Source organism: Amblyraja radiata, chromosome 20 (genome assembly GCF_010909765.2).
Source record: "Amblyraja radiata isolate CabotCenter1 chromosome 20, sAmbRad1.1.pri, whole genome shotgun sequence".
NCBI classification, from domain to species: Eukaryota; Metazoa; Chordata; class Chondrichthyes; order Rajiformes; family Rajidae; genus Amblyraja; species Amblyraja radiata.
Window position 1 is genome coordinate 46,151,052 of NC_045975.1, and position 14,389 is coordinate 46,165,440.

At 44.7% G+C, this 14,389-nt stretch overlaps 1 protein-coding gene across 5 annotated transcripts in view; it reads left to right on the forward strand.

Moving 5' to 3' along the window:
• Window positions 1–14,389, forward strand: part of LOC116984370 (tripartite motif-containing protein 66-like) — a 270,505-nt gene that overhangs the window by 242,734 nt on the left and 13,382 nt on the right. For all 5 annotated transcript variants that reach the window (XM_033038530.1, XM_033038529.1, XM_033038528.1 and 2 more), the window contains 2 exons: window positions 5,342–5,510; window positions 13,544–13,848. In XM_033038530.1, the coding sequence (XP_032894421.1) occupies window positions 5,342–5,510; window positions 13,544–13,848 (474 nt within the window). The remainder of the gene's footprint in view (window positions 1–5,341; window positions 5,511–13,543; window positions 13,849–14,389) is intronic.

A 14,389-nucleotide genomic window follows, 5' to 3' on the forward strand; every position in this document is an offset into this window, starting at 1 on the left:
TCCAGCTTAGAAAACATCTTTCCCATAGCTGGGTGACCAAAATTGAGCATAATTGGGCTCCAAAAGGCTCCAATTATTCTAAACATGGCCTCCCCAATGTCTTGTGCAACGACAACCTAACATGCCAACTAATATGCTCAATACGTCCACAGAGGAAGGCCATTGTACCTTAAAGCCTTCTTGAGCACCCTAACTATCAATTACAAATATCTGCACTCCTCGCTCCCTCTGCTCTACAACACTCCCTAGAGCCTTGCCATTCACTGAAGGCCCTGTCCAGGGTTGACTTCCTAAAATGCAGCACGTCGCACATCTACATTAAACTCTATTGACCATTCCAAGGCCCACTTTCCCAACTGATCAAGATCCTGCTGTAAATTTTGACAACCATCTTTGCTATCTACAATACCACCTACTTTAGCAAACTTACAAATGTGCAGACTTACTATGTGTGCCTTTGGCATATTCATCCAAATGATTGATATTGATTGCAAACAGTAATGGGCCCAGCACCGATCCCCGAGGCACACCAGTGGTTACAGGATCTAGTCTGGGAAATAATCTTCCATCATCACCATCTGCTTCCTTCCTTGAAGCCAATTGACCATCCAATTGTGTAGGAAGGAGCTGCAGATGCTGGTTTAAACCAAAGATAGACACCAAAAATAAGTTACTCCAGCATTTTGTTTCTATCTAGTTGACTAGCTGTACCTGGATCCCATGTGATCTAACCTTCCAGAACAGCCTACCATGAGGAACCTTATTAAATGCCATGCTGAAATCCACATTGACAACATCAACGCTTCTGCCCTCATTAAACCTTTTGGTTACTTCATCAAAAACAAACCGCATTTCTGAGATACGATCTCCCACGTACAAAATGATCCTGACTATCCCTAATCAATCTCTGTCTATCCAAGTGCATATATCAGGCAGCACAGTGACGCAGCTAGTAGAGCCGATGCCTCACAGCACCAGCTGGGTTCGATCCTGACCTTAGATGCTGTCTTTGTGAAGTTTACACGTTCTCCCAGTGACTGCGTGGGTTTCCTCCAGGTGCTCCTGTTTTTGCTCACATCCCAAAGACGTGTGAGTCTGTAGGTTAATTAGTCTGTAGAAAATTGTCCCTAATGTGTAGGGAAAGTGGGATAACATAGAACTAGTGAGAACGGGTGATCAATGGTCAGCATGGACTCGGTTGGCGGAAGGGCCTGTTTCCATGCTGTATCCCTAAACTATACAATACAATACAATACAATTCAATTTATTGTCATTTGGACCCCTTGAGGTCCAAACGAAATGCCGTTTCTGCAGCCATACATTACAAACAAATAGACCCAAGACACAACATAATTTACATAAACATCCATCACATTGCTGTGATGGAAGGCCAAAAAAACTTCTCTCTCCACTGCACTCTCCCCCCCGATGTCAAAGTCAAAGCCCCCGGCGGGCGATGGCGATTGTCCCGTGGCCATTAAAACCACGCCGGGTGATGCAAGGCCGCGCACCGGGTCTTGGTGTTAGAGCCCCCGGCGCGCGCTCGCAGAGACCCGCGGCCATTCCAAGCCACGCGGGGCGATGATGTAAGGCCCCGCTCCAGGTGCTCTTCAACCCCGCAACTCGGGCGGGAGAAGTCGCCGCTGCGGAAGCCCCGAAAAGCGGTCTCCCTCCAGGGACCCGCGGGCTCCCGGTGTTACCGTCCGCCAAACCCGCAGTTGCAGCCACCGAATCTCCGGGGGTCGGGTCGCAGCAGCGTCCACCACAGCTCCACCCGCTCTGGACTCGGCCAGCTCCGCAACGGTGAGGTGAGTAGTCGGCACCACAGCCCCCGGTCTTCCTGTTGGAGGCCGCTCCTCATTGCAGCCCCAACGACAACGGAGACCCGACAAAGAAAAGGTCGGGTCTCCCGTGCAGGGAGAGATTTAAAAGTTACCCCCAACCCCCCCACACCACCCCCCACCCCCCCCCCCCCCCCCACACACATACCCCAACAAAAATAACAAAAACTACATAAAAACATAGACATAAAATAATAAAAACGCAGACGGACTGCAGAGGCCGCAGCTGACGAGAGTCGCGCCGCCTACCGGAACTAAACTAATAACATCCCTCAACATGTTCACCAGTAACTTGTCAACCACAGATGTTTGGCTCACTAGCCTGGAGATCCCAGGGTTTCCCATGCAGCCCTTGTCAATTAAAGGCACAGCATTAGCCACCCACCAGCATTTCGTTCAGACCGAAAGGTCTGAATGACAAATAAAGGATTCAATTCAATTCAATTCAATTCCAGCAGCTCACCCATATTTAATATGATAATTCATATTACAGCCAGGATGCCTGCAATTTCTTCTTTACCTTCATACAGAAATAACTGTTTTGGTTTCCAAGAGGAAATATATAGTAACTCCTGAGCTACTATATTTTCCTTAATGTACATAAAATCTCTTTGGATTTCCTTTAATATTATCTGCCAGAACACTCTCCTGTCCCATTTTTGCTTCTTAAGTATGCTCCTTAGTTCCTGAAACGCTTCCAGAGATTCATTTGATCCCAGCTGCCTATACCTGTCCTATACCTCCTTCATTTCAATAATAGACAATAGGTGCAGGAGGAGGCCATTCGGTCCTTTGTGCCAGCACCGCCATTCACTGTGATCATGGTACCCCGTTTCTGCCTTCTCCCCTTATCCCTTGACTCCGCTTTCTTTAAGAGATCTATCTAACTCTCTCTTGAAAGCTTCCAGAGAATGGACCTCCACTGCCTTCTGAGGCAGAGAATTCCACAGATTCACAGCTCTCTGGATGAAAAGGATTTTCTTCATCTCTGTTCTAAATGACCTACCACTTATTCTTAAACTGTGCCCCTGGTTCTGCACTCCCTCAACATTGGGAACATGTTTCCTGCCTCTAGAGTGTCCAATTCCTTAATAATCTTATATGTTTCAATAAGATACCCTCTCATCCTTCTCATTTCCAGTGTTTACAAGCCCAGTCGCTCCATTCTTTCAACATATGACAGTCCAGCCATCCCAAGAATTAACCTTGTGAACCTACACTACACTCCCTCAATAGAAAATGTCCCCCAATTTGGAGACCAAAATTGCACACAATACTTCAGTTGTGGTCTCACCAGGCCAAGTACAACTGCAGAAGGGCCTCTTTGCTCCTATACATAACTCATCTTGTTATAAAGGCCAACATGCCATTAGCTTTCTTCACTGCCTACTGTACCTGCATGCATACTTTCAGTGACTGATGTACAAGGACACCCAGATCTTGTTGTACTTCCCCTTTTACTAACTTGACACCATTCGGATAATAACCTGCCTTCTTGTTCTTGCCACCAAAGTGAACAACCTCACATTTATCTACATTATATTGCATCTGCTATGCATCTGCCCTCTCACCCAACCTTTCCAAGTCACCCTGCATCCTTATAGCATCCTCCTCACAGTTCACACTGCCACCCAGCTTTGTGTCATCTGCAAATTTGCTAATGTTACTTTTAATCCCTTCATCTAAATTATGAATGTATATTGTAAATAGCTGCGGTCCCAGCACCGAGCCTTGCGGCATTCCACTAGTCACAGCCTGCCATTCTGAAAGGGACCCGTTAATCCCTACTCTTGATTCCTGTCTGCCAACCAATTTTCTATCCATGTCAGCACTCTACCCCCAATACCATGTGGTCTAATTTTGCCCACTTATCTCCTATGTGGGACCTCATCAAATGCTTTCTGAAAGTCCAGGTACACTACATCCACTGGCTCTCCCTTGTCCATTTTCCTAGTTACATCCTCAAAAAATTCCAGAAGATTAGTCAAGCATGATTTCCCCTTCGTAAATCCATGCTGACTTGGATCGATCCTGTTACTGTTATCCAAATGTGATGCTACTTCATATTTTATAATTGACAATATTTCAGGTCATGCAAATTCCTTTTAGAGTGATGGGCAGAAATTGAGGGGCATCTTCCCCACCACCAATGTCAGGCTAACTGGTCTATAATTCCCTGTTTTCTCTTTCGCTCCTTTCTTAAAAAGTGGGATAACATTAGTGGGATAACATAATTCACAGGAACTGATCCAGCCCCTCAATTTCTGCCCTTCACTCTAAAAGGAATATGCATGCCCTGAAGTATTGTCACCGCACTTTTATAAGTATAATTTTATATGCTTACAAGAGAGAGCTAGATAGGGCTCTTAAAAATAGCGGAGTCGGGGGATATGGGGAGAAGGCAGGAACGGGGCACTGATTGGGGGTGATCAGCCATGATCACATTGAATGGCGGTGCTGGCTCGAAGGGCCAAATAGCCTACTCCTGCACCTATTGTCAATTGTCTATTGTCTATAAGCATCCTACTTTCTGGATGTTCCTTTGCCCGCAAACAACCTACTTCGATCAACTGAACAAATTCCTCTTTAATACCAGAGAGTCTGAAGAAGGGTTCCGACACAAAACATCATCCATCCTTTTTCATTGGCTCCAAAAGGCCCAACCACAAACACATTTGTCACTTGTCCTTCCCAATTTCCTAAGATCAAGCTCTGCCCTCTCCATGTAGGGCCTTCTACATATTGCCTGAGGAAACTTTCCTGAACACATTTGACAAATTCTAAGCCTGTGCCAGTATGACAATCCCAGTGTGCAATGGGAAAGTTAAAATCCCAAACTAAGATAACCTTATTAGTCTTACAACTGCCTGCGATCTCTTGGCATATTTGCTCTTCTAATTCTCGTTGTCTATCGTAGTACACTCCCAAGAAGATTATCATTAATTTGATAACTTTGTTTGTAAAATGCCAATATAGGCATTCTTTGATCGTGTTACTACTTTGTATTTTTGTTTGTTCTGAATAAAAGCATTTTGTGGGGAAAAAAAAGATGATCATGCTCTTTTTATTTCTCATGATGATCCAACTGTTCAGCTACTGGACTGTATTATTGTAGGTTATGGAACTCCAAGTGCACATTGCACCAAAGAGTTCCATGGTTTAGCACCGTTTGGAATTCCCACACTACTTCCCTTTATTTATTTTACTAATAATATTCCTCTTGAGCAAAATACAAATGCTGGTGAAACACAATGAGTAAAGCAGCAATGGAATGAACAAGCAACGTTCTGAGTCAGGACAATTCAGCAGTCCCTTCTAAAGTTTCTCCAGCAGCTTATACTTTGCTCCAGCATCTGCAGTTTCTGGCGTCTCCACTACATTCCCTTTATTGTTCACTCGATATGCAAAATATGTCATTTCTTTATGCTTCTGTACTCTACATTTTTTCTTGGACCTCAATTGCACTGTAATTAATGTGTATACAATTTTCCTGAATATAGAGCTCAAATGGATGGGGTTAAGGTGCCTTATGTGCGTTTAGATCGACTAGAACTCAGTGCACCATCTACAGATCAGCTCCCCATCTTCAAAGTGCAGTCAACTGTTGATGAAGATGAAAGCAAACACCTTCTCACAAAGGACAGCCAAACCTCATGTATTGCAACAAGGGTAAGCAAAAAGATGGTTAGGTGATTGGTGTTACAGTGGAAAAGCATTTTAGTGGAAGTGATCATGTCCATATGTTTTAAGAATGTATGAATGCTGAACCTTGTGGGAAAGTACTAAATTGGAATAAGGCAAGTTACAACATCAGCAGGAACTTGGGAGGGTACACTTGAAAAAGTTGTTATTGGGTTAGTCCACATCCGTGGAGCTGGCCAGCTTCGGAGCGTGAAGAGCTGCGGAGGCGCGCTGCTGCAACCCGACTCCGGGGGATGGTGACACCGGGAGCTCGCGGGTCCCCGGTGGGAGACTGCTTTGCTGGGCACCGGCAACGGCGACTTCTCCCGCCCGAATTGCGGGGTTGAGAGTGACCTGGAGCGGGGCCTTACAACGCCCGGCGCGGTTTTAATTTGCCGCGGACTTGCTAGCGCCCGCCGGGGGCTTTGACCTCGACTTCGGGAGAGGAATGGAGAGCAGGGGAGAGACAAGACTTTGCCTTCCATCACAGTGAGGAGGAGATTCACTGTGATGGATGTTTGTGTAAATTGTGTTGGTGTGTGTCTTGGTTCTTTTCTTGTATGGCTGCAGAAACCAAATTTCATTTGAACCTCATGTGAGGTCCAGTGATCACAATACCATTAGTTTCAATATAATTATGGAGAAGGTCAGAACTGGACCAAGGGTTGAGATTTTTGATTGGAGAAAGGCTAACTTTGAGGAGATGCGAAAGGATTTAAAAGGAGTGAATTTTGTTTTATGGGAAGAATGTAGTAGAGAAATGGAGGACATTTAAAGGTGACATTTTAAGAGTACAGATTCGGTTGAAAGGAAAGAGTAATAATTGGAAAGAGCCATGGTTTTCAAGAGAAATTGGACACTTGGTTCGGAAAAAGAGAGAGATCTACAATAATTATAGGCAACATGGAGTAAATTAGGTGCTTGAGGAGTATAAAGAATGTAAAAAGAATCTTCAGAAAGAAATTAGAAAAGCTAAAAGAAGATATGAGGTTGCTTTGGCAGGTAAGGTGAAAGTAAATCCAAAGGGTGTCTATAGAATATTAATAGCAAAAGGATAACGAGGGATAAAATTGGTCCATTAGAGAGTCAGAGTGGACAGCTATCTGCAGAGCCAAAAGGGATGGGGGAGAAATTGAACAATTTATTTTCTTCGGTGTTCACAAAGGAGAAGGATATTGAATTATGTGAGGTAAGGGAAACAAGTAGGGTAGCTATGGAAACTATGAGGATCAAAGAAGAGGAAGTACTGACACTTTTGAAAATATATAAAAGTGGATAAGTCTCCATGTCCTGACAGGATATTAACTGGGACATTGAGGGAAGTTAGTGTAGAAATAGCAGGGGCTATGACAGAAATATTTCAAATGTCATTAGAAACGGGAATGGTGCCGGAGGATTGGCGTACTGCCCATGTTATTCCATTGTTTAAAAAGGGTTCTAAGAGTAAACCTAGCAATTATAGACCTGTTAGTTTGACGTCAGTGGTGGGCAAATTAATGGAAAGGATACTTAGCGATATAATATATATAATCATCTGGATAAACAGGGCCTGATTAGGAACAGTCAACATGGATTTGTGCCTGGAAGGTCATGTTTGACTAACTTCTTGAATTATTTGAAGAGGTTACTAGGGAAATTGATGAGGGTAAAGCAATGGATGTTGTCTATATGGACTTCAGTAAGGCCTTTGACAAGGTTCCACATGGAAGGTTGGTTAAGAAGGTTCAATTGTTGGGTATTAATAGTGGAGTAGCAAGATGGATTCAACAGTGGCTGAATGGGAGATGCCAGAGAGTAATGGTGGATAACTGTTTGTCAGGTTGGAGGCCGGTGACTAGTGGGGTGCCTCAGGGATCTGTGTTGGGTCCACTGTTGTTTGTCATATACATCAATGATCTGGATGATGGTGTGGTAAATTGGATTAGTAAGTATGCAGATGATACTAAGATAGGTGGTGTTGTCGATAATGAAGTAGATTTTCAAAGTCTACAGAGAGATTTAGGCCATTTGGAAGAGTGGGCTGAAAGATGGCAGATGGAGTTTAATGCTGATAACTGTGAGGTGCTACATCTTGACAGGACAAATCAAAATAGGACGTACATGGTAAATGCTAGCGAATTGAGGAATGCAGTAGAACAGAGGGATCTAGGAATAACTGTGCATAGTTCCCTGAAGGTGGAATCTCATGTAGATAGGGTGGTAAAGAAAGCTTTTGGTGTGCTGGCCTTTATAAATAGTAAGATTAAACGAGAACTTACCAGTTTGAAGTTTGATCTTTATTTTATGAGGAGTTACAATGGGGGATTACGTGAAGAAGCCCGCCAGCCCGCATGCGTGTCAACCTTCAAAGCAGCGGTGTGAAATCATAGATAACTTTTGTTGAACTGAATATAGTAAGATTTGAGAAACTAGAACTACCAGCTGACCTTTATGAGAAGAGGGTTGGGTTGTTATGAAATGTTGCCTGGGTTTCAGCAACTAAGTTACAGAGAAAGATTGAACAAGATAGGTCTTTATTCTTTGGAGCACAGAAGGTTAAGGGGGGACTTGATAGAGGTCTTTAAAATTATGAGAGGGATAGACAGAGTTGACGTGGATAAGCTTATTCCATTGAGAGTAGGGAAGATTCAAACAAGAGGACATGATTTGAGAATTAAGGGACAAAAGTTTAGGGGCAACATGAGGGGGAACTTCTTTACTCAGAGAGTGGTAGCGGTGTGGAATGAGCTTCCAGTGGAAGTGGTGGAGGCAGGTTCGTTTTTATCATTTAAAAATAAATTGGATAGGTATATGGACTGGAAAGGAATGGTGGGTTATGGCCTGCGTGCAGGTAGATGGGACTAGGTGAGATTAAGTGTTCGGCATGGACTAGAAGGGCCGAGATGGCCTGTTTCCGTGCTGTAATTGTTATATGGTTATATGTTATATGATGTGTGGCATGTTTAGGCATGTTTAGTGTAGTTTCGAGATGCAGCATGGAAACTGGCCATTCGGCCCACCGGGTCTACAACAACCATCAATCACCCATTCGCACTAGTTCTAGTTTCCTCTTCGCAAGAGTAATCACACTCTTGCAGTACTCCTTACACACTGGGGGCAATTATAGAGGCTAATTAACCTATAAGGTGGCACAGTGCTGCAGCGGTAGAGTTGCTGCCTTACAGTGCTTGCAGCGCTGGAGACCTGTGTTCGATCCAGACTACGGGTGCTGTCTGTACGCAGTTTGTACGTTCTCCCCGTGACTGAGTGGGTTTTCTACGGGATGTTCGGTTTCCTCCCACACTCAAAAGACGTTTGTAGGTTAATTGGCTTGGTGTAGGTGTAAATTGTCCCTAGTGTGTGTAGGATAGTGTTAATATGGGGATCGCTGGTCGGCGTGGACTCGGTGGGCCGAAGGGCCTGTTTCCGCACAATCTCTAAACTAAACTAAACTACAAACCCCCCACATCTTTGGGATATGGGAGGGAACTCGAGCACTGGGAGGAAACCCACACAGCCACAGGGAGAACCGTACTAACTGTGGACAGACAGCACCCTAGGTCAGGATCAAACATGAGTCCCTGGTGCTGTGAGGCAGCGGCTCTTCCAGTTGTGCCACTCAGTGTCACTTGTTTGAAGTTCAGGAATGGCATGTTCCAATAGGAAGGAGGGATAAGATGGCAAATTAACGGAACCTTGGTTGACCAAAGAGGTTATAAATTTGGTCAAAAAAAAGGAAGCGCGTGTAAGCGCATGTGGATACAATCAGATAGGGCCTTTAATGGAGGAAAGAACTCAAGCAGGCAATGAAAATGGCCAAACGGGGCTACAAATTGGCTTTGATGTATCAGACTAAAGAAAATTACAGCTTTTAATACCTACATTAAAACAAGGAGAAGGTAGGAATGGAGAAATTGAGGAAATCTGGAGTCTGTTCATGTAGGCGAAGTACTAAATGAATACTTTGCATCAGTTTTCACCAAGGACAAGGACATGAAGGACAATGAGTTTAATGTGGGCAATTTACAAGGTTATTGCCAGGACTTGACAGGCTGAGCTGTAGGGTTGGGCAGAATTAGAACTTTATGTGGAAAAACGCCTTTCGGCCCAGCAAGTACCACGCCAACCAATAAACACCGTACACTACTTCTATCCCACACTCGAGGGATAATTTACTGAACAATTAACCTACAATCCTGCATGTCTTTCGAATGTGGGAGGAAACTGGAGCACCCAGAGAAAGCCTACAGTGAGAAAATACAAACTCCGTACAGACAGCAATCTTAGTCAGGATTGAACCCGGGTCTCTGACACTGTTAGGCAGTAACTCTATGACTACGCTACAGTGATGCCTAGATCGGGTGATAGGGTGAATGCAGTCTTTTATAGAGGGTTAAGGGCCTGTCCCACGAGCATGCGACCTGCATGCGGCAAGCGCGACCAAAACGGAAGCGGAGGCCGCGCGGAGGTCGAGTGATCCCCGTACAGGGCCGGTCCCACCAGCATGCGCCTGCATGCGGCGAGCGCGACCAAACCAGAAGCGGGGGCCACGCGGAGGTCGAGTGAGTGACAAGAAGTTCGAGCGAAGTCCACGGGAAGTTCGCGCATGACGTACGGCGTCAAGACGTGCGTACGGCGTAGAGACGCTGCGTATGCCCGTCGAGGCGGTGCATATGGCGTCGAGGCGGCTGCGGGCCAGCAGGCCGTTGCCGCACGGAATTTTTGAACACGGTCAGTTTTTCGGAGCCCCGTGCGATGTCGGGGCCAGCTCCGCACAACTCCATACGGCTCCAGCGATCGAAGTGGGACCGGCCCCGCGAGGCCGTACGACTCAAGCGACCACGTTAGGTCGCTCTTGCCACATGGAGTCGCATGCTGGTGGGACAGGCCCTTAAGGGGATTAAAAACAAGATGTTTAAGGTGAGAGGTACAAGGTTTAATACAAACCTGAGAGGCATCTATTATATTCAGAGTGTGGTGGAATATGGAACAAGCTGCCAGAAGAGGTAGTTGAACCAGATATAGCATTTAAACGGAACTTGGACAGGTACATGGATAGGAAAGGTTTAGAGGGATATGGGCCAAACAAGGACAATGGAGTGGAGGTATTTTGATCAGCATGGTAGCATTTAGCTAAAGGACCTATTTCTGTGCTGTACGACTCTAATGCAATGGCAGCTTGAGATGAAATAGGAGGAGGTGTTGGAGATGTTGAAGAGCATTAAGGAGATAAATCCACAGACCTGATGGGATAGCTCGGGAATGTCGTCAGGGCCAGCAGCCTTACGCGCATTAATCCTGCTCAGTGCCACATAAACATCGTAGGGGGTGAGTGTGAGAGGCTGGTGATCAGCAGGGAGCACAGCCTTGATGGCCATCTCTTGATTGTCTCTTGATTCAGCATATGATGAACCTGTGTCAATAAAACCTGGACCATGGTAACATATATGCTTAACCATGCACACTACAGATTGATGCAAGCATGTTTTCTGTGAAGGACCGAACATTATCATGACATGGCCATAGCATGGGTCGTTATTGCTATTGGTACAGAAACACTCTCGCTTCCCACATAATTTATCCACAACAAAATATACAGGTTGCAAGAAAGTTTCTGTTGGCATTTTATGATAATAGCTGTTAAAACCGACTATACCCATCTGACAGGTTAAACATTACACTAACTGACAAGAGATGGTCAAAGGACATAACTGCAGTAAATGTTATTTTGGTCATACATTTAAAGGTCAAAACGCCACATTACCAGACATTCAGATTAGATGTACGTGTTGTGAACAGCAATGAAGATACCCAGTTTGTAAGCACCAGATTAAAAAAAAATTATTGATAAACGCTGTTTCCATCATTCCCACTTTAGAATTAACGTTAAAATTTCAACTGAAATATCTCCTGACCAAATTTGTGATGTATATGATCGACTGTAGAAGTAAAACCTGGATAAATCCAACGTATAGTTGTGAATGTTTCTCATTAAATAACTACAGTAATGATACTCCATATTAAGAGCATTGATTTGCTGTTAAAATGAATTCTGTAATAACGTGTCAACGGTAGCAGTGACAATCGAACACTGTGGTTTTAATGTTCACAATTTAATTAATCCATCTCTATGGACTAATAACATTGTGAATTAAAACATATTTGATTGCATTCCGTTATCAAACATAGTCAATGTTCGCTCTGAAGACATTTCCAGCACAATAGGATCAGGGAGGGGGGTGTGTGTGAATCAGTGCGGGGTGGATAGATGGCGTGGAGGTTGGGGGGTGGGGGGTTAGAAGGCAGTAGGTGCAGAATGGATGGATTGAGGCAGGGGAATTAGTACGTGTTGGTTGGAGTATGTAAAATTGTGAGGGGAGAGCACGTGGGATGTAAGTGGTGTTGAATTCAGTACGGGATGGATGGGGTAGACAAAAGTGCTAGAGAAACTCAGCGGGTGAGGCAGCATCTATGGAGCGAAGGAAATAGGCAACGTTTCGGGTCGAGACCCTTCTTCAGACTGTTCCCCCCATTCTTCTTGAAAGGGAGAATCAGTACAGGATGGATGGGTGGGGAGAGATCAGCGCAGGATGAAAGGATGGGGGGGGGTGTGGGTCAGTACAGTGTGGATCGGAGGGTCTGTGCAGGATGAATGGGAGATCACTACAGGATGAATGAGGGGATGGTAAATAGAGGGTGGGTCAGTACGGGATGAATGCGTGGATTAGTACAGGATGGATGGAGGATCCGCTAACGGCGCTTTCAAAACAAACCCTCCCGCATGCCGGGGCCTCCCCCTCCCTCCCTCCTCCCGACCTCGGCGTGCGGGAGGATTTGTTTTGAAAGCGCCGTTAGTGGATTTGCAAGCAGCGGCCGCTATCAGGGAGGAGGAGGAGATGGAGCCGCTTTCGCGGCCACTGCTGCTGCTGTTCGGGCCCCACAATTCAGCCGACACGAAACGTCACGTTCCTGAGATGCTGCCTGACCCGCGGAGTTACTTCAGTTTTTTGTGTCTATCTTCGGTACAAACCAGTATCTGCAGTGCCAAGCCGGGCAAAATGACTCGGCGTTTAGGTTGCCCGGCGGCACTTTGGGCAACTGGGCAACTTTGGGCAACTGCTAATTTCGAGCCCTGAGGTGGAATGACAATTGACGTAAATGTAGTAGGGTTGATGAGTAAATTTAGAAATGACACAAAGATCGCTGAGGTCATGACTATGAGAAAGACAATCAAAGGATACAACCGTATAGAGATCAGCTACAGAAAATGGGCGGAGAAATTGCAGGTGGAGTTTAATCCGAGCAAGTGTGAGGTGTTACACTCTGGGAGGTGGATGTAGGTGGAATGATAGCTTCGAGGTGAGAGCAGTAAGGTTTAATGAAAATGTGTAATGCAAGTTTTTGATGAGTGCCTGGACAGTGCTGCCAGAGGCGGTGGTTGAGGCAAATATGGTGTTTTTTAAGAGACTTTTGGATAGGCATATGGATATACAAGCAATGGTGGGTTATGGATTGTGAAGGCAGATAAAAGTTGTTCATTATCATTTTCGGCACAGACATTGTGGGCCAAAGGATCTGTTCCTGTGCTGTAGTGTTCAATATATAGGTAGGAACTACAGATGCTGGTTTAAACCGAAGATAGATACAAAATGCTGAAGTAACTCAGCGGGACAAGCAACATCTCTGGAGAGAAGGTGACGTGTCGGGTCGATACCCAAAACGTCACCCATACCTTCTCTCCAGAGATGCTGCCTGTCTCACAGATTTCCTCCATGATTTTGTGTCTGTACTGCTCCATGTTTTCTTCAGTCTTTAGAAGGGTCCTGACCCAAAACATCACCTATCCATGTTCTCCGGAGATGCTGAGTTACTCCAGCACTTTGTGTCTTTTTCTGATTTACCAAATTCATTTTATAGTAAATACAAATATTGTTGTTTGGATTGCCTGGTATATTTTATTTTAAACTTGAAATTACCCACTGCTTTTGAATCTAGACATCCTTAATGTATGTTAAGTATTAATTTCATGCTTTTTGTTGAAGAACATTGATCTGGACAGCGCACTCACACCACCAAACTCAAACCCTCCCCCTCCTCAACAAAGTGAGCTTGAAGATGCGCCAGTGACCTCTGACCTGCCCCCTGATGTTGCAGCATTCCCATCCCCTTTGGATGAGAAATCATCTGAAGAGAATTCTCAGACAGCCTCAAATGCTGCAGATGCTACTGACGACAATGAGGACTATTGCGCAGTCTGTTTAAATGGCGGCGAGCTATTGTGCTGTGATCGATGTCCAAAGGTGTTCCATCTTGGATGTCATGTGCCTTCTCTTCTCAGCTTCCCAATGTAAGTCCACTTCGTGATTTGTGGTATTTTGAGTCTGTTAGTTAATGATGCATCCGACGACCACCCAAATGTTTGGGTAGAGTTCAATAGATATAAAAAACATATTTGCTGAATTCCAACATGCCGATATTTAAATACATAGCATCTTGAAAGCCGAACTATAGTGATATAGAAACAGTAGCAGTTAATGACGTAATAAATACACTTAAAATACATTCCTCTTGTTTAGTATTAGAATCATTGATTTCTTCTCTTCTTCAATGATCTGGACTTTGGATTAATGCCCAATGTTTGTAAACCAATTTCTTCAATGTGTTTAACTACAAAGAGCACTGTTGCAATACCAAAAGATACAGATTAGTTAGTTAATTGGGAAGAATCCAGAGTCGTGGAATGGTTACAGCACTGAAGGGGAGCATTGTGAACATTGTGTCCAAGCTAGTTCTCTCACTGAGTAACTCACTAGTTCCACTTCCTCGTCCCTTCTCCGTCGGCTTGTGAATTTCTCCTGATCATATATTTATCCATCTCAGCTTTGAAA